The sequence below is a fragment of the Heptranchias perlo genome, chromosome 15 (assembly GCF_035084215.1).
Source record: "Heptranchias perlo isolate sHepPer1 chromosome 15, sHepPer1.hap1, whole genome shotgun sequence".
NCBI classification, from domain to species: Eukaryota; Metazoa; Chordata; class Chondrichthyes; order Hexanchiformes; family Hexanchidae; genus Heptranchias; species Heptranchias perlo.
In genome coordinates, this window is record NC_090339.1 from 40,017,426 (window position 1) to 40,040,361 (window position 22,936).

Below are 22,936 nucleotides of genomic sequence, written 5' to 3' on the forward strand. Positions count from 1 at the left end.
TATATTGATCCTCTGTTTTGCTTCTTTCGATTATCCTTGGATATATTGACCTTCTGTTTTGCTCCTCCTTTCTATTGCTCTTGTATATATTGACCCTCTGTTTTGCTCCTCCTCTCTATTCCCTTGAATATATTGACCCTCTGTTTTGCTCCTCCTCTCTATTGCCCTTGTATATATTGACCCTCTGTTTTGCTCCTCCTCTCTATTGCCCTTGAATATACTGACCCTCTGTTTTGCTCCTCCTCTCTATTGCCCTTGAATATACTGACTCTCTTATTTTGCTCCTCCTCTCTATTGCCCTTGTTTGTGCTCCAGAACTAGCTGCGCCTCTAGCCAAGCTGTTCCAGTACAGCTACAACACTGGCATCTACCAGACAATGTTGAAAATTGCCCACGTAAGTCCTGTCCACAAAAAGCAGGACAAATCCAGTCCAGCCAATTACCGCCCCATCAGTCTACTCTCAATCATCAGCAAAGTGATGGAAGGTGTCATCGACAGTACTATCAAGCGGCATTTACTTACCAATAACCTGCTCACCGATGCTCAGTTTGGGTTCTGCCAGGACCATTCGGCTCCAGACCTCATTACAGCCTTGGTCCAAATATGAACAAAAGAGCTGAATTCCAGAGGTGAGGTGAGAGTGACAGCCCTTGACATCAAGGCAGCATTTGACCGAGTGTGACACCAAGGAGCCCTAGTAAAATTGAAGTCAATGGGAATCAGGGGGAAAACTCTCCAGTGGCTGGAGTCATACCTAGCACAAAGGAAGATGGTAGTGGTTGTTGGAGGCCAATCATCTCAGCCCCAGGACATTGCTGCAGGAGTTCCTCAGGGCAGTGTCCTAGGCCCAACCATCTTCAGCTGCTTCATCAATGACCTTCCCTCCATCATCAGGTCAGAAATGGGGATGTTCACTGATGACTGCACAGTGTTCAGTTCCATTCGCAACCCCTCAAATAATGAAGCAGTCCGAGCCCGCATGCAGCAAGACCTGGACAACATCCAGGCTTGGGCTGATAAGTGGCAAGTAACATTCGTGCCAGATAAGTGCCAGGCAATGACCATCTCCAACAAGAGAGAGTCTAACCACCTCCCCATGACATTCAACGGCATTACCATCACCGAATCCCCCACCATCAACATCCTGGGGGTCACCATTGACCAGAAACTTAACTGGACCAGCCATATAAATACTGTGGCTACGAGAGCAGGTCAGAGGCTGGGTATTCTGCGGCGAGTGACTCACCTCCTGACTCCCCAAAGCCTTTCCACCATCTACAAGGCACAATTCAGGAGTGTGATGGAATACTCTCCACTTGCTTGGATGAGTGCAGCTCCAACAACACTCAAGAAGCTCGACACCATCCAAGATAAAGCAGCCCGCTTGATTGGCACCCCATCCACCACCCTAAACATTCACTCCCTTCACCACCGGCACACAGTCGCTGCAGTGTGTACCATCCACAGGATGCACTGCAGCGACTCGCCAAGGCTTCTTCGACAGCACCTCCCAAACCCGCGACCTCTACCACCTAGAAGGACAAGAGCAGCAGGCACATGGGAACAACACCACCTGCACGTTCCCCTCCAAGTTACACACCATCCCGACTTGGAAATATATCGTCGTTCCTTCATCGTCGCTGGGTCAAAATCCTGGAACTCCCTTCCTAACAGCACTGTGGGAAAACCGCCACCACACGGACTGCAGCAGTTCAAGAAGGCGGCTCACCACCACCTTCTCAAGGGCAATTAGGGATGGGCAATAAATGCTGGCTTTGCCAGCGACGCCCACATCCCGTGAACGAATAAAAAAAACCCCCATGTTTTGCTCCTCCTCACTATTGCCCTTGAATATATTGACCCTCTGTTTTGCTCCTCCTCTCTATTGCCCTTGAATATATTGACCCTCTGTTTTGCTTCACTCTATTGCCCTTATCTCTTTCTATTGGCTGTCTCTGTGGTTACTGCTTCACTCTCTATCGACTCCTCGCTGCATGATGTGGAGATGCCGGTGATGGACCGGGGTTGACAATTTTAAACAATTTTACAACACCAAGTTATAGTCCAGCAATTTTATTTTAAATTCACAAGCTTTCGGAGGCTTCCTCCTTCCTCAGGTGAATAGTGTGGAAAAAAAAACTATTCACCTGAGGAAGGAGGAAGCCTCCGAAAGCTTGTGAATTTAAAATAAAATTGCTGGACTATAACTTGGTGTTGTAAAATTGTTTACAATCCTCGCTGCATGATCGCGAACGGAAGTCCCGTCCCTCGGAGTCGTGATTGGCGAGCGGGAGCTGGCGCTGATTGGAGCGTCGGGTTGTCAATCGCGGGTTGGGCGTCATCAAGGAGTGGGGCCTGGCCGAAGCCGAGTGGCTAGTAGCGGCTCCCGGACTCGCAACTGGCCCAGTCACACCCAGAGGTGGCAGGTGAGTGGTGAACCAGGTGTCGGGAGAGTTTAGTGTGGCTCTGTGTTATATATAGAGCGGGGCCCCTTCAGCAGCTGGGGCTGGGATCAGGCAAGGCCTGGAGCCGGGGGGAATGCTTAGTAATGAACTGTGAAGGTGATGGTGGTGCCCGGCGCTGGTGTTCGCTGATCTGCTGCTCCGCCGGTGAGGTTGTGATTTCCATGCAGGCTGGGTCTATTCACCATTACCGCAGCACTGACACCGCGGTCTCCATCCAAAACAGCAACTACACCAAAAGTTTTCATCAGCTCACATTATTTGACAGGCTGATTCGGTGATTTCAGTCAAATGTGTGGAATGCACTGCCTGAAAGGGCGATGATGTGGAGATGCCGGTGATGGACTGGGGTTGACAATTGTAAACAATTTTACAACACCAAGTTATAGTCCAACAAATTTATTTTAAATTCCACAAGCTTTCGGAGGCTTCCGGCTTCCTCCTTCCTCAGGTGAATAGTGTGGGGAAAAAAAACTATTCACCTGAGGAAGGAGGAAGCCTCCGAAAGCTTGTGGAATTTAAAATAAATTTGTTGGACTATAACTTGGTGTTGTAAAATTGTTTACAATTGAAAAGGCGATGGAAGCAGATTCAATAGTGACTTTCAAATGGGAATTGGATATATGCCTAAAAAGGAAAAAATTGCAGGGCTATTGGGAAAGAGCAGGGGAATGGGCCTAATTGGTAGTTCTTTCATAGAGCTGGTACAGGCAAGATGGGCCGAATGGCCTCGTTGTATTACTTTATATGCAATTGTTACACTTAAACTGTGACAGTATGTACCATTGTAGATTGTGTCTGGAGGAAGAATTTTTAGCTGAGGCTGAGGTATTGGTAGTTATGGTACCATAGAATCATAGAAGTTTACAACATGGAAACAGGCCCTTCGGCCCAACATGTCCATGTCGCCCAGTTTATACCACTAAGCTAGTCCCAATTGTCTGCACTTGGCCCATATCCCTCTATACCCATCTTACCCATGTAACTGTCCAAATGCTTTTTAAAAGACAAAATTGTACCCGCCTCTACTACTGCCTCTGGCAGCTTGTTCCAGACACTCACCACCCTTTGAGTGAAAAAATTGCCCCTCTGGACCCTTTTGTATCTCTCCCCTCTCTCCTTAAATCTATGCCCCCTTGTTATAGACTCCCCTACCTTTGGGAAAAGATTTTGACTGTCTACCTTATCTATGCCCCTCATTATTTTATAGACTTCTATAAGATCACCCCTAAACCTCCTACTCTCCAGGGAAAAAAGTCTCAGTCTGTCCAACCTCTCCCTATAAGTCAAACCATCAAGTCCCGGTAGCATCCTAGTAAATCTTTTCTGCACTCTTTCTAGTTTAATAATATCCTTTCTATAATAGGGTGACCAGAACTGTACACAGTATTCCAAGTGTGGCCTTACTAATGTCTTGTACAACTTCAACAAGACATCCCAACTCCTGTATTCAATGTTCTGACCAATGAAACCAAGCATGCCGAATGCCTTCTTCACCACCCTATCCACCTGTGACTCCACTTTCAAGGAGCTATGAATCTGTACTCCTAGATCTCTTTGTTCTATAACTCTCCCCAACGCCCTACCATTAACGGAGTAGGTCCTGGCCCGATTCGATCTACCAAAATGCATCACCTCACATTTATCTAAATTAAACTCCATCTGCCATTCATCGGCCCACTGGCCTAATTTATCAAGATCCCGTTGCAATCCTAGATAACCTTCTTCACTGTCCACAATGCCACCAATCTTGGTGTCATCTGCAAACTTACTAACCATGCCTCCTAAATTCTCATCCAAATCATTAATATAAATAACAAATAACAGCGGACCCAGCACCGATCCCTGAGGCACACCGCTGGTCACAGGCCACCAGTCCGACAAACAACCCTCCACAACCACCCTCTGTCTTCTGTCGTCTATCCATTTGGCTACCTCACCTTGGATCCCGTGAGATTTAACCTTCTGTAACAACCTGCCATGCGGTACCTTGTCAAAGGCTTTGCTAAAGTCCATGTAGACCACGTCTACTGCACAGCCCTCTTCTATCTTCTTGGTTACCCCTTCAAAAAAACTCAATCAAATTCGTGAGACATGATTTTCCTCTCACAAAACCATGCTGACTGTTCCTAATCAGTCCCTGCCTCTCCAAATGCCTGTAGATCCTGTCTCTCAGAATACCCTCTAACAACTTACCCACTACAGATGTCAGGCTCACCGGTCTGTAGTTCCCAGGCTTTTCCCTGCCGCCCTTCTTAAACAAAGGCACAACATTTGCTACCCTCCCATCTTCAGGCACCTCAACTGTAGCTGTCGATGATTCAAATATCTCTGCTAGGGGACCTGCAATTTCCTCCCTCACCTCCCATAACGTCCTGGGATACATTTCATCAGGTCCCGGAGATTTATCTACCTTGATGCGCGTTAAGACTTCCAGCACCTCCCTCTCTCTAATATGTACAGTCCTCAAGACATCACTATTTATTTCCCCAAGTTCCCTAACATCCATGCCTTTCTCAACTGTAAATACTGATGTGAAATATTCATTTAGGATCTCACCCATCTCTTGTGGTTCTGCACATAGATGACCTTGTTGATCCTTAAGAGGCCCTACTCTATCCCTAGTTACTCTTTGGCCCTTTATGTATTTGTAGAAGCTTTTTGGATTCTCCTTTGCCTTATCTGCCAAAGCAATCTCATGTCCCCTTTTTGCCCTCCTGATTTCTCGCTTAACTCTTCAAGGGATCCACTTGATCCCAGCTGCCTATGCATGTCATATGCCTCCTTCTTTTTGACTCAATCTCCCGAGTCATCCAACGTTCCCCTTCACTTTATAAGGAATGTTCTTACCCTGAACCCTGGTTAACACACTTTTGAAAGCCTCCCACTCCCAATCAACTTCTGAAAGTTCCTGTCTAATACCATCAAAATTGGCCTTTCCCCAATTTAGAATTTTAACTTTTGGGCCAGACCTATCATTCTCCATAGCTATCTTAAAACTAATGGAATTATGATCACTGGTCCCAAAGTGATCCCTCACTAACACTTCTGTCACCTGCCCTTCCTTATTTCCCAAGAGGAGGTCAAGTTTTACCCCCTCTCTAGTCAGGCCATCCACATACTGAATGAGAAATTCCTCCTGATTACACAACAAATTTCTCTCCATCCAAGCCCCTGATGCTATGGCTGTCCCAGTCAATGTTGAGAAAGTTAAAGTCCCCTACTATTACCACCCTATTTTTCTTGCAGCTGTCTGTAATCTCCTTACATATTTGCTCCTCAATTTCCCGTTGACTATTTGGGGGTCTGTAGTACAATCCTATCAAAGTGATCTCTCCCTTCTTATTTTTCAGTTCTACCCATATAGACTCAGTGGGGGAACCCTCGGATATATCCCCTCTCACTACTGCCGTGATGTTCTCCCTAATCAAGAACGCAACTCCCCCTCCTCTCTTACCTCCTGCTCTATCTTTCCTATAGCTTCTGTACCCTGGAACATTGAGCTGCCAGTCCTGCCCCTCCCTTAGCCATGTTTCAGTAATAGCTATAACATCCCAGTCCCATGTACCCATCCATGCCCTGAGTTCATCTGCCTTGCCCATCAAACTTCTTACATTGAAATAAATGCAGTTTAATCTAGACTTCCCTTGGTCTTTGCCCTGCTTTCTCAGACCATCTGTCCATGTTTTGTACACTCTCCCTTATTGCCTTTTGTTTCTGTCACCACTTTACTTCCCACTGACTTCCTGCATCGGTTCCCATCCCCCTGCCACATTAGTTTAAACCCTCCCCAACAGCACTAGCAAACACTCCCCCTAGGACATTGGTTCCAGTCCTGCCCAGATGCAGACCGTCCAATTTGTACTGGTCCCACCTCCCCCAGAACCGGTTCCAATGGCCCAGGAATTTGAATCCCTCCCTCTTGCACCATCTCTCAAGCCACGTATTCATCCTAGCTATCCTGTCATTCCTACTCTGACTAGCCCGTGGCACTGGTAGCAATCCTGAGATTACTACCTTTTGAGGTCCTACTTTTAGTTTAACTCCTAACTCCCTAAATTCAGCTTGTAGGACCTCATCCCGTTTTTTACCTATAACGTTGGTACCTATATGCACCACGACAACTGGCTGTTCACCCTCCCCCTCCAGAATGTCCTGCAGCCGCTCCGAGACATCCCTGACCCTTGCACCAGGGAGGCAACATACCATCCTGGAGTCTCGGTTGCGTCCGCAGAAACGCCTGTCTATTCCCCTTACAATCGAGTCCCCTATCACTATAGCTCTGCCACTCTTTTTCCTGCCCTCCTGTGCAGCAGAGCCAGCCACGGTGCCATGAACCTGGCCGCTGTCACCTTCCCCTGGTGAGCCATCTCCCCCAACAGTATCCAAAACGGTATGCCTGTTTGAGAGGGGGATGGCCACAGGGGACCCCTGCACTACCTGCCTGCACCTCTTACTCTGCATGGTGGTCACCCATTCACTTCCTGCCTGTGCACCCTTTACCTGCGGTGTGACCAACTCGCTAAACGTGCTATCTACGAGTTTCTCCGCATCGCGGATGCTCCACAGTGAATCCACCCGCAGCTCCAGCTCCGAGATACGATTGGTCAGTAGCTGCAGGTGGACACACTTCCTGCACACATGGTCGGCAGGGACACTGGTAGTGTCCATGACTTCCCACATCTTGCAGGAGGGGCATATCACGTGTGCGAGGTCTGCTGCCATGACTTGCCTTAGCTTAGTTACCCCTTTTTAAATTACGTTGAAATTAGAAAATGTTAACTATACTAGGGACTTAGGTCCACTTTAAAAAAAAAACACTACCTGCTATAAAACCTGCAGACCTTCCCTTTCTTATTACTTTACTTACAGTAAAATGGTAGAAATACTCACCTGAACCTACTCACCAATCAGCTGCCTCCCCTGTGCCGCGTCACTTTCTGACTGGTGACGTCAACCCGAACTCTGCCGCTGGTCTCAGAGTCTCGGTCCCGCGCTTTATGTGCTCCTCTCAGCCGCTTCTCCCGCGCTTTATGTGCTCCTCTCAGCCGCTTCTCCCGCGCTTTATGTGCTCCTCTCAGCCGCTTCTCCCGCGCTTTATGTGCTCCTCTCAGCCGCTTCTCCCGCGCTTTATGTGCACCTCTCAGCCGCTTCTCCCGCGCTTTATGTGCTCCTCTCAGCCGCTTCTCCCGCGCTTTATGTGCTCCTCTCAGCCGCTTCTCCCGCGCTTTATGTGCTCCTCTCAGCCGCTTCTCCCGCGCTTTATGTGCTCCTCTCAGCCGCTTCTCCCGCGCTTTATGTGCTCCTCTCAGCCGCTTCTCCCGCGCTTTATGTGCTCCTCTCAGCCGCTTCTCCCGCGCTTTATGTGCTCCTCTCAGCCGCTTCTCCCGCGCTTTATGTGCTCCTCTCAGCCGCTTCTCCCGCGCTTTATGTGCTCCTCTCAGCCGCTTCTCCCGCGCTTTATGTGCTCCTCTCAGCCGCTTCTCCCGCACTTTATGTGCTCCTCTCAGCCGCTTCTCCCGCGCTTTATGTGCTCCTCTCAGCCGCTTCTCCCGCGCTATGTCATACCAAATAAACCCAATGACAACATTGTTGTTCCTGGGTAAGGTAACAAGCATTGTACTTAACATATCTGGGGTCTGAGGATAGGTTCCTGAACTCTGGCTGCTAACTATTGGATGCCAATGAATGCCTGGTGTTGCTGCATGCCCTGCCTGTGCTTTGTTCCACTAGAGTTGTAACAATTGAATCTTGACCTTAAACTCACAGCTAGATGTCTGCTACTCTGTTTATAATACAGTAGTTTATTTTTTAAAAACTCCAGAAATTGTGTTGAACATAGTAGAGGTAGTGCAATGTGGTCAAAGGTTAATAAAGGACAGTGGAATTACAACTCTTAGAACATTTGATTTGTGTTTTAATTTTTCTTTGAGGAAGTGCAGCAAAGTGGACCTGATGGGCAGCACAACTGTGTAATGATCACTAAGTTCAGCAGTATTGAGTTATGAGAGTATTGTTTGAAAACATTGGCGTGATAAAAGGATAGTGAGATAATACACTCAAATATTTAATTCTTGTCTGCTTAAGTGGTGACCCTTCTAACTTGTAAAGGAAGACATTTAAAGGCTTGCACAAATATCACAGTAAAAATAGGAGAACAGGTGGCTGTCCATGAGTTACAAGGATGAGGCTAGAATGGTTTATGAATATCCAGTTTGATTCCTGGTTTGTGCTGAGTATGCTGATCTCAAGTGGGGCAGCTGTTTCAGTGTAAACATTGGCCTCTGTTCTTGGGTGAGGGAGGAGAAAAATCAGCCAGGACTGTCATCCCTGATCATTGTCCATTGACCCAGCTGGAAGTAAACATCTGAATTCTGGGAAAGGACTGGACCTGGCTTGGTGGTGACTCTGCACTGTCATATAGCCCAACAGTATTGAGATGGAGTATACATGAAGAATGATCATGTATGAGGTACTAAAGGGCTCCTGGTGCCAGTAGAACTGTCCAGCAAGATTTGGTGCTATTGAGGGAGGAGGGGGGAAAAATTAGCAAAAAGAACCTCACTAGACCTTTGATTAAATCATTAAGTCATAAAGTTGGCCATTTTTTAACTAGTATATTATAAAAAAAGAGTGAAATGTTACCAGTTGTCAGGCATTACATAGAGCGCAGTAAAGGTAGTGCAATGCTAGAAAAGGTTATGGAAATATAAGTTAATGCATTATGTTGCTGGTTCTGAATATAAGTCCTCTGATAGCAACTTCCGCCCACTCCCCAAGCAAGCAAATATAGGCAATTAGATACTAAGAATCTTCAGTTACAAATGTTTTTGAAACTTTAAAAAAAAAAATTATATTAGAAAAAGTGGGTGTTGCATTTCTGTATCTGCACATGGGACTGCTGTCAAGTGTACAATAAGAACATAGAAAGTTCAATTGTAAACAATTTTACAACACCAAGTTATAGTCCAGCAATTTTATTTTAAATTCACAAGCTTTCGGAGATTTTCTCCTTCCTCAGGCAAAAGGAAGGAGAAAATCTCCGAAAGCTTGTGAATTTAAAATAAAATTGCTGGACTATAACTTGGTGTTGTAAAATTGTTTACAATTGTCAACCCCAGTCCATCACCGGCATCTCCACATCATAGAAAGTTCAGAGTGAGAACTGGCCATTTGGCCCATTGAGAACGCTCCATCAAGTCCATGTGTAATTATTCTTTCATAGATTCCCACTCTCGCGTAAGCAACATTTCAAGATTAGGAAGGGAATTAACAAAATTGATGCCAGTAAATTGTTTGTTATGGTGAAGGGATCAAATACCAGGAAATAACAACTTACATTTATATAGCACCATTAAGGTAGTAAAACGTCCCAAGGTGCTTCAAACAAAATTTGACTCCAAGCCACATAAGGAGATATTAGGACAGGTGACCAAAAGCTTGGTCAAAGAGGTAGGTTTTAAGGTGCGTCTTAAAGGAGGCGGAGAGGTTTAGGGAGGGAATTCCAGAGCTTAAGGTCTAGGCAGCTGAATGCACAGCCGCCAATGGTGGGGCGATTTAAAATTTGGGATCGGCAAAAGGCAAGAATTGGAGGAGTGCAGAGATCTCTGAGGGTTGGGCTGGAGGGGGTTACAGAGAGAGAGAGAGAGAGAGAGAGAGAGAGGGACAAGGCCATGGGAGGATTTGAAAACAAGGATGAGAATTTTAAAATCGAGGCGTTCCGGGAGCCAGTGTAGGTCAGCGAGCACTGGGGTGATCGGTGAATGGGACTTGGTGTGAGTTAGGATACGGGCAGCAGAGTTTTGGACGAGCTCAAGTTTATGGAGTGAGGAAGATGGGTGGCCGGCCAGGAGAGCATTGGAGTCTAGAGGTAACGAAAGCATGGATGAGGCTTTCAGCAGCAGATTAGCTGAGGCAGGGGTGGAGATGGGCAATGTTAAAGGGGTGAAAGTAGGCGGTCTTGGTGATGGAGCAGATAAGTGGTCGGAAGCTCATCTCATGGTCAAATAGGACGCCAAAGTTACAAACTGTCTGGTTCAGCCTCAGACAGTGGCCTGGGAGATGGATGGAGTTGGCGGCTAGGGAACAGAGTTTGCAGCAGGGACCAAAGGTAATGGCTTTGGTCTTTCCAATATTTAGTTGGAGGAAATTTTTGTTCATTCATTACTGGATGTTGGACAAGCAGTATGATAAATCAGAGACAGTGGAGGGGTCAAGGGAGGTGGTGGTGAGGTAGAGCTGGGTGTCGTCGGTATACATGTGGGACCTGACGTGTTTTTGGATGATGTCGCTGAGGGGCAGCGTGTAGATGAGAAATAGGAGGGGGCCAAGGATAATTCCTTGGGGGACTCCAGAGGTAATGGTGCGGGAGCAGGAAGAGAAGCCATTGCAGGTGATTCCCTGGCTATGACTGGGTAGATAAGAATGGAATCAGGCGAGTGCCGTCCTATCCAGCTGGATGACTGAGGAGAAGCGTTGGTGGAGGATGGTGTCGTCAACTGTGTCAGAGGCTGCAGATAGTTCGAAAAGGATGAGGAGGGATAGTTTACCGTGGTCACAGTCACATTGGATGTCATTTGTGACTTTGATAAAGGCCATTTCAGTACTGTGGCAGGGGCGGAAATCTGATTGGAGGGATTCAAACATGGTGTTGTGGGAAAGGTGAGCATGGATTTGGGAGGTGACAACACGTTCAAGGACTTTGGAGAGGAAAGGGAGGTTGGCGATGGGGTGGTACTTTGCAAGGACAGAGGGGTCAAGGGTGGGTTTATTGAATACGGGGGTGATGGCAGATTTGAGAAGGAGGGGGACAGTACCTGAGGAGAGGGAACCATTAACTATATCAGCTAATGTGGGGGCCAGGAAGGGAAGTTGGGTGGTCAGCAGTTTGGGAATAGGGTCGAGGGAGCAGGAGGTGGGTCTCATGGTCAAGATGAGCTCAGAGAGGGCATGAGGGAAGAGAGGAGAGAAACTAGAGAAAGATGCAAGTTCAGGGCTAGGGCAGGGGGGAATCATAGGGGAAATTTGGCTTGATTGGCTAGGGGAAGGGAGGGAAGCGGCAGAGGCAGCTGAACGGATGGTCTCAATCTTAGTGACAAAGAAGTCCATGAGCTCCTGGCACTCATTGTTGGAGGAGGCAAGGGAGAGGAGTTTAAAAAGGTTTGTAGTGGAGAAGAGAAGACGGGACTTTGCATTCCAGGATGATCCTGGAATAGTGATCAGTTTTGGCAGAGGCAAGCAGGACCCGATAGTGCTTTATGTGGTCCAGCCAGATCTGGCGATGAATGGCTGACTAAACCAGTTGTCTTCCATAAATGTTCAAGTCTGTGTCCCTTGAACTTAAGGGAACGGAGATGAAGGCCGTACCGGGGGAACGATCAGCGTGAGTGAAAGTTTATGGGTACAAGGGCATCAAAGGTGGAGGTGAGGGTGTGATTGAGCAGATTGGTAGCTGCAGAAATGTTGTGGTGAATGGAGGGACATAGGCTAGATATTTGGGATTTTGAAAGTGCTGCCGTAAGTGACTTGGGGGAGAGTTTTTTCCAGGGGCGAACATAGAAAGGATTGGAAGGGGGATGTGGGTGTAGAGGGATATAAGGAAGTGATCAGAGATGGCCTTGTCCGTGATTGACACATTGGGAGTAGAGAGGCCACGTGAGATGGCGAGGTCGAGTGAGTGACATGAATATGGGTAGGGGAGTTTATATGGAGGGAAAGATTAAGGGAGGATAGGAGGGCAGTGAACTTGGAGGAGAGAGAGCATGATGAGTTGAGATGGAAGTTGACGTCACTGAGGATGAAAAGTTGCTTGGCGCTGAGGGAGGAAAGCAGTGAAGATATGTGAGAAACTTGGCATGGCACTTGGGTGGGCGGTAGAGAATGAGGATTTTAAAGGAGAGGTGAGCGGGATGGAACAAGGTGAGATGCTCAAAGGAGGAGCAGGGGGACGGACCAAGGTGTGATTTAGTGATGAGGGCCACACCACCACCACAGTGGTCTGGGTGGGGCAGGTGGTAGAAGATACAGCCAGGTGAGGCTGCATCATTAAGGGGGAAGGTATCATCACCTGGTAGCCAGGTTTCTGTCAAGTCAATTAAGTCGATGCAATCATCCACAATAAGCTCATGGTTGGAAAGGGCCTTGCTCACAAGTGGAGGGAGATGCGGAGAGGGACAGTAATAGCTGATCCGCAGGCAGTGTCCACATGATCAGCGCTGGGAGGGGTGAGAGGATGGGAAGGAGATTGGCAAGATTAACCCCCAGCAGGCGGAAACACTAGGAAGTTCGGAGTAAAAGGGACGTCGTGAAGAATTAGGATTTCTACCTATCTTTATTTTTGCTGCAGCAGAATCCTTTTTTAAAAAAATAATGCAAACAAGGCAGCAGCTGTCCAGTTTTCTGGCTTTTTGTCATTGGACAGTTAGCCAAAATCAGTACTTGATTTTAAACTTCCTGCAGTGTTTTGAAATAACACCTATAAAACATTGCATCAGATGGATCCTGCACTCCCTAAACTAGCAGCAAATTTGTGGTGGCTTGGCATGTTTCTTGAGTTTGCAAAGATACTGTAAGTTCAGACATTGTGGCTGTTTCAACAAGTGACTGAATACCTTTGTTCTGACCAGTGGGGGTTTCTCAATGCTATCTGGGATCATGGGGTTGGCATTGCTACAGTCCTACAGTGCTGGCAGGTCCTCATTTTAGTGAAGGATCATGGAATCCTGGTGTGGGAATGAAAATGATGCTAGTATTTTACATTTGGAACTGCGCTGGAGAGCATTGGGATTGGAGAACATTTGTTTTGCAATGTAATGCATCTTTATTGTTGGCAATGAGGCATGGACTAAATTTGGCGAGGCAAAACAAATGTAGAATATAAGACAGTGCCTTGAAATAAATACAAGAACCAGAATCAAACCAATAATAAACACAACCTAATACAGTGCAAAAACAAACCAATAATAAATGATTAGGCACTTATCAGCAAAAAGACGTATGTTGAAATAGTAAAATGCATTTGCAGTATTCCTCCTTTGAAAAGAATGAGGATAACCTGATGATAGCCCTTTACTAATGTTGCTCTTGAGTTAGCCATTAAAGAGATTATGCTTGCAGCCTGAATTTACTTGTCTTCCATTTTCTCCACTAGCCCCACCCTGTCTTTTCTTCACTGTACTTTGTCACGTATGACATTTTTATCATTGTTTCTTGCCTGGTTCACAAGTGCTGTCATTTCTCTGCCCCCCCCCCCTCCAGCTGGGCCAGTAGGAAGGAGTCTCATCTAGTTCTGCATCGGTTGGCAGCTCATGGATCCCATGAAAACTGGATTCAGCAGGTGATGTGGCTCTTGCCACCTATATGCTGGTGGGTACTGGCCCCAGTAGGAGGACTGTGTGCGTGCCACCAACAGCACTTTGTCACGTTAAAGCCAATGTAGTAAAATTGAGAATTGGGACTCGTGGGGACGTCATTATGGCTGCAGACCTATGTCTTCCCACTATTTTCAGATTGTTAGTACATCGATGTATTGTGTTACTACCGCCAGCATGCACTGTTTAACCGATGCCCTTGGTTGTTCTTTTGGCCACTTTCTGCTGGGCCATGGGACAGTAGTTCTGTAACAATTTTGAAAGTTTATTCCAAAAGATCTGATTCAAGGACTTTTCTTATAATTATATTACTAACCAGCTGCACTGGTATTTTGTGCTGCCTTCAGTGAGGTGAAAAAATTTTTAGAAAAGATTTGGATCCTGATTTGGTGCCAAAGGGCAGTGCACCCTTTTTAATTTCTCTCAGGGCAGAGACTTATGCATTTGTTCCTACCGATTATTTACTTGCCTTTAGACATGTAATATGTTGGGAATTTCAAATCTTGGATTGTAATACTATTTTCCCTGTTAATTGTCCCCCCCCCCTCCCCCGACATGTGTTCGATAATGTTCATTTGATTTATATTAAAAATAAGTGATGTTTGAATGCATAGTACAAAGGTTACATAATTTTACAATGGCTTCTATTGCTTGTAGTGTATTTGCTGAGTAATTAACCCCTACTTGTTTGCTTCTTAATTGAATTTTGACAGTATCATTAGTCACGGTGTGACTAATTTGTGTCATTTAAAAATAGCTTGATGCAATTCAGTGGCTATAGAAAATTTTGAAATTCAGGATCCATTCTATGACCATAATAAATCTTTCACGCCCTTGACTGTTAACATCGAGCATTTTCACTTCATTTCCTCATCAGCTAAGTGGGTGCCTTCTGTGTTTTGTGAAGACTTTAATACCAATTTTTAATTATACTAATTTACAAAAAACTCAACAACTCGCCATATAATTTATTGGGTCAACCCACTGCCTGATGTGCTTCTAAGCCAGAAGGTCCTAGGTTCAATCTCCACTCTGTGCTCACGCCATGGCAGCCAGTAAGACCTACAATAGGCCTCAGTGCCTCTAGGTCTGTCCTACCTTATTTGTGTTCTCCTCCAACTGTAAGACCCCAACTATATCCTGCACAGCTCTTACTGCTCATCACTGCTACTGCCTCTTCAGTGTCGGAGGCAATTCTTTCTGTCATAATGTCCCGGCTCTTTGGATTTCTTTTCTTAAACCACTGCTTTGCCACCTCTTCTCTGTTTCCCCTTTCAAAAGCCTACATTTTTGGCTGTGCATTTAGTACCCCTCTTCCAACCCACCTGCGCCTCCGCGCCTCCCCCCCACCCCCCCCTTTTTTTTCGCCTCCTGCTTGGTGGCATTCTCTCTCCTTTGTAAAACATTGAGATGTTGCTCTACATGATAGGTGCTATGTTATTGCTGTTGGACTAAGGAGGGAAAAAAAATCAGCTAGACTTCCTGCTCTGGATTGTTATCCAGTAACACTAAATGCGATGATGATAGATGCGAACAGGATCGGTCTCAGCTGTGATGCCCCCCCTAGGTTGCATAGCTTTCATCTGCTTGCACGTAAAGATTGGCTGCTTGGGCAAGGTCTTCTGTTACCAGTGGATCTGTACCCCAGCAAGAGTCAAGAAGGCTGAAGCCTGACACATCAACTTCCTTCCCATTGAGTATTTGTCTAATGGTACAAATACAGACATTGCTGAATTTATATTCAAGCAATTGCTTTTATTTTTGGGCTGCCTGCACGCCAGCTGTCAGTTGTAGCATCGTTGCACTGGACATCAGAGGGTTAGATTCATCATACTTTTTTAAAAGAACGTCTAACTCAGTATTGGGTCACACATTCTTGAGTAATTGAATGGAGTTGTTAGGAAGTAGCTCAACTTTGTAGAAAATAAAAGTATTAAATGATTTTGTAATATGAGACCAGGATTTCAGTAAAGTGTATGATGGGTGTGTGATGTTTTCCTACTATTTCCACTGAAAAAGAACTAGCAGGTTGTTTTTGCAGACTCTCCAACTGTTGCTAATTGTGGGTTATATTCCACATACTGTACTAAAATGTTGCCATATGTATGTTGTGAAGTTCCAAATAAGCAGGGTTTTTATATTAATTGGTCGATGTTCTGTGGCATTTCACACGGGGAATTAAGACCAAGTGTACGTTTCAGGTGAAGCAGACTGAGAATGGACCAGGGAACACGGACGTAATTCCATCCTTAGTTTAAAGTCATACATTGTTATTTTTATATTTCCATTATAAATTTCTATGTCCACATTAATAATGGAAACTCCTTTGTAAACTTGTCATGCTATAATTACACCCTCCAGCCAGTGTAATTAATAATTACCAATTACCACTGATACAAGTCAGATACTGCAATATCCTCTCCTCCTCTATCTCCATAGAACCATTTGACTGTAGCCTTAAAGACGCAACTTCCTCTTCCCCAAGGGTGAGAGGAGGAACAACTGTTCCACCTTCCCACAGACCAGTCCCTCAGAATTGTTATATTATGCTGCATTTTGAATTGATAATGGGAAGGGGGGAAATGTTTTTTGTTGTGGGAAAAGGGGCTGGGCAAGGGATAATGGCTCAAACAGCTGGAAAAATAGTTCACAACGTTTGCCATTATTAGTTTGTAAAAAGTCCAGCAGTTTGTCATGAAGAGGAGATAGGCCATGAGTTCCGATTCTCCACAAATTGCCGGACAATTTGCGCTGCTCCGCCATTAGCCTCGCCAAAACTGAAACATTGCAGCCTCGCCGTGAGCCTCCACATTGAAGTTCATTGCGTGTCATAAAATTGCTGGATTTACGCCGTTAATGTGAATTAATCTTGCCGCAGCCATTTAGGGCTGGTGATTCATGTTGTAAGGGCCCTGTTAATGATATGATCTATGATCGTGACATGCCACTCAACCTTGAAGGTCCAGAAAGGAAACCGTGTAACTGTGGTGTCTTTCTCTCGCAGGTAGTAAATTGTTCCTAGAGTTCTTTAAAATTTTTAATTTTTTCTTGCGTTTTCTTTCTGTTTTTTTCCTCTGTTATTTCTCTTTCTATCACTAATTTGACGCTAATTTACCCCTGTCTCCTTCTCCATTGTTCACTCTGTTTCTTTTGTTTCATTAGTTAAGGAGGTAGACCATTGGGCACAACGTTCATGAGGCCCCAGACGTTGACATTGCTGCGCCATTATCAATGTGCGTTTCCAGCAATTTGCGGTGCAAATATAGTGCGATCTGAAGGGTGAGGTAAAAAGTCGAGTTCCCGTCGCTTGCTGCGAGATGTGGTATTCCAGCAATTTCTGGATCAGCTTTGCAAATTACTTTAAAGGAGGTAGTTTCCTTTTTTATTCTAATTTTAATTAATGTACATGTCATCTGTGTTTATCACCAACAAGGTCAAATTTAAACAACATATTTGAAGTTCTATTAACTCTAGTATGGGTGGCTACAGTTGATCTCAGTTAAGAACCTCTGGGGGGTGGCAGAATGAGTGTTCCTGCTCCTGATCTCTGCCTAGTGGCCCATGCTAGAAAGTATGTCTGCTTGAACATTGAAAACAGGATCAAGCTCAGCTGTGATGACCTCTGCAGTCAAATAGCATGTTAATACTTACCATCGAGGCTCAGACATAAATAATGATCACTTAGTTGAGGTGATGGAGAACAATGCAACTGTACTCCAGCAAGAATCCATGCTATCAGGAGAGGAGGAAAAAAAATTGGGGGGAGGTAGAGGAAAAAATAAATAGCATCTATCTGAAAGCACAGTATTGATTTCTTTTGTTTAGCTAGCGTGCTGTTTTATTGGGATTGTCTTTCCATGATGCTGTGTGCAACAGTAGTGTTGAATGGAGACCTTTAAATTAAATTGCAGTATTGCAATGTCCCAATAAAGAAATTTATCTTAAGCTGCGATTCTCTTATTTAGTGGGTCAAACCAAACTGAAGTTGCCATGTCGAAGTTAAATTATGTCAGCAGCCTCTCAGTAATGGCTAGTCAGACAATAATATAAGTGCAACAAATGTTATGCTTCCTAGTTGACAACCTGATGTTTTGTTTTTTGTAGGACAATGATGGTTGAGCAGGTATACAGACTTTATGGAGATGATTTGGGCGCCTCTGCGTCTGATCCAATTTACAGCTGATTGCACCTGTGTATAGACACGGTTGCTATGGAAACTGGCAGCAACGAAGAGACAGCTGGAACAAAGGCTTTGTCTGCCGGCCGTGGGGAACTTGCCAGAGGGAACCAGGCCCAGGGAGCAGCTGTGTCCACACCATCTGAGTGTACTGATGCCACTGATGCTGAACAGTCTTCTGGGAAGCTTAAGAAAACAGCGTTCAAACTGTTTGGAGGAAGGAAGAGCATTTGCACACTACCTAGCTTTTTTACAATAAAGAACAAAGGGCAAGTAAAGGGATCCTCCAAAAAGGGAATTGCCAAAAGCAAAACTCACAATGGCATAAGTGAAGTGGTGTTGGACATCAACCAGAAAGAAAGACCTGATACTGTATCGAGTGGACCCACTGATTCATCCAGTTGGAACACTGCTGCAGCAAGAACCTTATGTAGCTCTCAAAGTGAGCACTCGGCACTTGACAACAACGTAAATTCTGATTTCCATAAAGGTGAATCGCTACAGTCCGAGAACTCCGAATGTTTTGCTCCGAAACGGAGCACAGACAAGCCCTCGAGTGCGAGGAGATCAAAGAAGGGACTGAGGGGACTGTTTAATAGTATCAGGCGTCACAAAAAGAACAAAGCTGTTGATTCTGCTAAAGGAGATCCACTGGACAGCAACCATGCTGCTGCTGCTGCTGATTTTGCACATACGGAACAAATGACAGCAGGAGAGCAAGGAGTACGAGCTGAATTTAAAAAGGGCTTGGTGGAGCTAAAGCTAAAGCCTTCATGTAAAATGAACCATTCAGGGACCGGTGATTCAACAGATAAAACTGGGACTGCAAATAGTACAAGCTCTTCATCTGAATCATGTGCTATCAAAATAGAAAATACCTTGAAAAATAAGAGGAGTGACTTTGAGACATCTGGTGCAGAGGTAAGGAAGGTCAGTGTAGGTGAAATTAAGACGTTAAATGGGAAGGCAGGCAGTGCTATTCTTAATATGAACTCTAGTTTTGGTAGCATGCCTGATATTGTAAAACCTAATTGCATAGACCATGATCCACCGTCAGTGCATTCTTTTGATCAGATCAGCTTGATTTTTGGTGATGTGACCTCGCTAAAGAGCTTTGATTCCCTAACGGGCTGTGGGGACATTATTGCTGACCATGATGATGATAGTATTGCCGAAAGTACGGTGTCAGGTGAGAGGGGCCGAATAGCTGGGAAACGGAGCTCGTGTCTGGTCACTTACCAGGGTGGAGGGGAGGAAATGGCAACTCCGGATGAGGTGGATGATGAATACCTTAAAGCACTGTGGGAGAAAGCAACAGGCGAAGGTACGGTCTATGACAGCAGTCAGAATATAGCGGAGGATGGCGGTGAGTGTCTGAGATCGCCCAGTGATGTTGAACATTCTGCCTTGCATATCAATCTGGCAGATCCTTGTGTGCTGAGAGGGATCACTGATAGTGCAATCAACAGTAGTGAGCTGGTGACACCACAGAGCGACCACCAGGAATCAGCACCAAATAGTGATGAAGGGTATTATGACTCCACCACTCCAGGACATGACGAGGAAGGGGGAGATAGCATCAGCCAAAGCAAAAAAGACCGGCTTCCGAGGGATAGCTATAGTGGTGATGCCTTGTACGAACTCTTTGTCGAGCATGACGACAGCCTTATGAATTCCCCACCGAGTGATGAGCTGTCTTTAGAAACAAAACCACCTTCTTTGGGAACCTTGTTTACATCCATTTTAAATTTTTCTGTCCCAGGGGATGTAAATGTTGCATATATCCCAAGCAAACAAAGTATTCTGCTTCCTTCCGAACAAGAGAAATTTGATTTTATTCAGGATGAGATCAGATTAGCCCACGTACAGCAGCAGCTAACCTGTTGGGAGCCAAATGGAAAGTCATCGCTTAAAAAAGGCTTGGCCTTTAGAGAAAAGGAAAAGTTCTCTGGTAATCTGCACAGTAATGAATTTAATAAAATGGACACAGTAGCTGTCAGTATTATTGCCAAAAGCCAGCAAGCTGGTGTGAGTGCAGAGTCACTTGTTTCACGTAGAAATGGGAAGGTGAAAGATGATTACATGCTAGACGCAGCTGATGAGCAGAATTGGACGGATCTCCAGGGATCTAGCTGTCTAAAAGAAGCTAATAATAAATACATGAGCAGGCAAAGTGCTTGTGGGAGTAAAAGCATTGCAAAACTTCATAATAAGGTTCCAGCGACAAACTACACACAAGAATCCAAAAGTGAAACGTGTGGGAAATGGGGTCAACAAATGAAAGATGGTGAGAATCGAGGTATGAAGAAAGTAGTTCTGGATGGTACCTGTGTCAAAGGAGCAGTTGATAATCCCTGTGGAAATACCCCTCCCTGTAAGAAAGTGGAAAAGGCTGAGGAGAAGTGTGAACAAGCTATCAATTACTCACAGGCATTAGTTGAATTCACAGCTAACAGAAAACTTTATCCCAATCTCTCCGAAAGTCTTGGGAGCTCTGAATCGGGTTCCCAATTCACACAGGATATACATGCTCTGCCAGCTATGGTAACGTTTGATGTTGTTGATGTTGAGAATGAGGGAGAATGTGACCAGCAGAGTGAAATGGTCACAGATGAGGAAATGTCTGCATCTTATGAGGCCTTTGATAACAGTTACATGGAGAACGATCCTTATCACCACTGTGACGACGGAATGTTTCAGATGTGCGCCCAGAATTCCTTCCTTGGCAATTGCTGGGGCGCTGCCAGTCTTCCACGCCACATTAGCCTTTATAAACTGAGCCCATCGTTGCCAGCTCCGTTATCCCTTAACAGAAGGAGCAGGTCCCTTGACACTGACAGCTTGGAATCTGAACTCACTGATTTCTATCTGTCAAAGGTCACTGCAGCATCAAAGAGCACCCCACAGTCTCCTGATGTTCCCCAGTACGAATGGGATGATAAGAAAGGATCCACTCGTCATTGGTTTGGCAAAAGAAGTGGTCAAGCAGTTTCTTTGGAAACCAGGGAGACTGCATACATTTCAAATTGCTCATGGCAGCAGCTTGCTAAATATAAGGAAGAGCCTTTGTCTTCAGATAAGAGAAACACGGCAACTAAGGCTTTCTGCCCTTCAGATTCAGGCACACAGCACACTGGGCAGGGTGGGGACTTACACTGTAAATCTAATTCTGTTAAACTGATGGCTCAAAACCAGTCTACTTCTAAAAGGCATCTGGAACCTGTAATTAACAATAAGCTGCCTCAAAATCCTAGAAAGTTGGTTAGACCCTCTCATCTACCTTTGCAAAATGATGGTTGTGAGTTGCAGTCAGGGACTGGCTCTTTTAGTTCTTCAAGGGAAAACACTAATGGCAAACAGGCATGTGTTTCTTCATCATTAAATGAAAGACGAGAGGATGATTTTTGCAAAACTGCACCCATGTCTCAGTATTCTGATTCTGATTCTAACTCTGAACTTAAAGGATGCAGGCTTGTAGGGAACCCTCGGGTACAATCTCCATTTCACTCGAATAAAGCAGAAAGTCTGAAACACACCATGGATCCTACTGGACGTTACACAACTGCCAACAGTAGCAAATTTAAAGGGAGAAGTGATCTTGGAGTGAAACTTCCTGTTGGGTGGAATAAAAACACTACAATGGATGTGTAGGTTTTAACACACTTGGACTGGGAAGGTGGCTGGAGGCTGGAGAAAAAGAATATTTGCTGCCTGATGTGTTTTTTTTACATTACTGATTGTAAAGTCACAAATATTTTTTGTATTCACCAAAGGCTTTGGATATTAGATTTTTTAAAAAAAAAGTATTAATGAAGCAGTAATTGTAGCACCATTTTTAGAATGTGAAGTGCATGAATTTTTTTATATCTGTAGATGTGGTAAAGTGGATTATTATAAGAGCATTTCCAATACTTTGGTGTAAGATGCTGCTTCAATACTGCCGAAGTATGGCGATTGTTTTACTAAGCGTTGTGCTAAAATATACCAAATGTCACTGTTACCAGTTTGGATTTTCATACTATAGTACAGCCTTGATTTATTTGTGCTCCCATTATCTGTGTTCTCTCAATTATCTACAAGAACTTTCGATGGGTTTCAGGCAGTGTTTTGCATAAACCTGCTAAAATGCAATTGAATGTTTTTAATTTGATTTTTCATACAGGCTGGGTTCTTGATCCAGCAGGTTAAATAGTAGTAAATAAAAACAGAAAATGCTGGAGAAGCTCAGCAAGTCAGGCAGCATCTGTGGAGAAAGAAACAGAGTTAATGTTTCAGGTCAAACTGACGAATGGTCTTCAACCTGAAACTTTAACTCTGTTTCTTTCTCCACTGATGCTGCCTGACTTGCTGAGCTTCTCCAGCATTTTCTGTTTTTATTTCAGATTTCCAGCATCCACAGTATTTTGCTTTAAATAGTAATAATCTAGATTTCCAGTACCTGATAGAACTTAATATTAATACATCTCAACTTAGCTTTGGGTCCTCTGAGTCACGGCTACCAGTTTTCTTTCCCCAACAGTATCTCCTTAAAATAATAATGTGAATTTTGTGTGTATATGCAAGGAACTTGATCAGCTAATATAAATGGACCAATCAGAAATAGACTTGCTGAGTCAGACTAATTTGTTATCTGACAGGATGTCCTTCTATTATAATGGATAATTGTGCTTTCACTGTAAAGGGCTATACAGATTAGTGACCAGTAATAATTGCCATGGAGTAGTTTAACTGGTGTGAATCTTGCTAAGAGATATTGTACTTGCATCAGGATTTCTGTAAATTCCCGGATTAAAAACTCTAATTTGAATTCCCCAATAGTCTAGTTAAGTCAGTGTACTGCCTGATGTAGTACTGAATCATGCAGACTATAAGATCCTAGGTTTGATTGCCAAGTTAGTTGTTCTCAACCAGGATTGTGGAGAGAAAG

At 44.8% G+C, this 22,936-nt stretch overlaps 1 protein-coding gene across 2 annotated transcripts; it reads left to right on the forward strand.

Moving 5' to 3' along the window:
* Window positions 1-2,354: 2,354 nt before the first annotated feature.
* Window positions 2,355-22,205, forward strand: amer1 (APC membrane recruitment protein 1). 2 transcript variants are annotated; one of them, XM_067996677.1, is made up of 2 exons: window positions 2,355-2,427; window positions 17,937-22,205. In XM_067996677.1, exon 2 carries the CDS (start codon window positions 18,043-18,045, stop codon window positions 21,658-21,660), a length of 3,618 nt encoding a protein of 1,205 aa, XP_067852778.1. In that variant the 5' UTR covers window positions 2,355-2,427; window positions 17,937-18,042; the 3' UTR covers window positions 21,661-22,205. The 2 variants fall into 2 exon arrangements, with proteins under 2 accessions (XP_067852778.1, XP_067852777.1); XM_067996676.1 differs by lacking the exon at window positions 2,355-2,427 and adding an exon at window positions 17,002-17,201.
* The last annotated feature ends 731 nt before the right edge of the window (window positions 22,206-22,936 follow it).

Excerpts from the sequence above, each read along its gene's own strand:
- amer1 (XM_067996677.1), top strand. The coding sequence starts at position 18,043 with ATGGAAACTGGCAGCAACGAAGAGACAGCTGGAACAAAGGCTTTGTCT.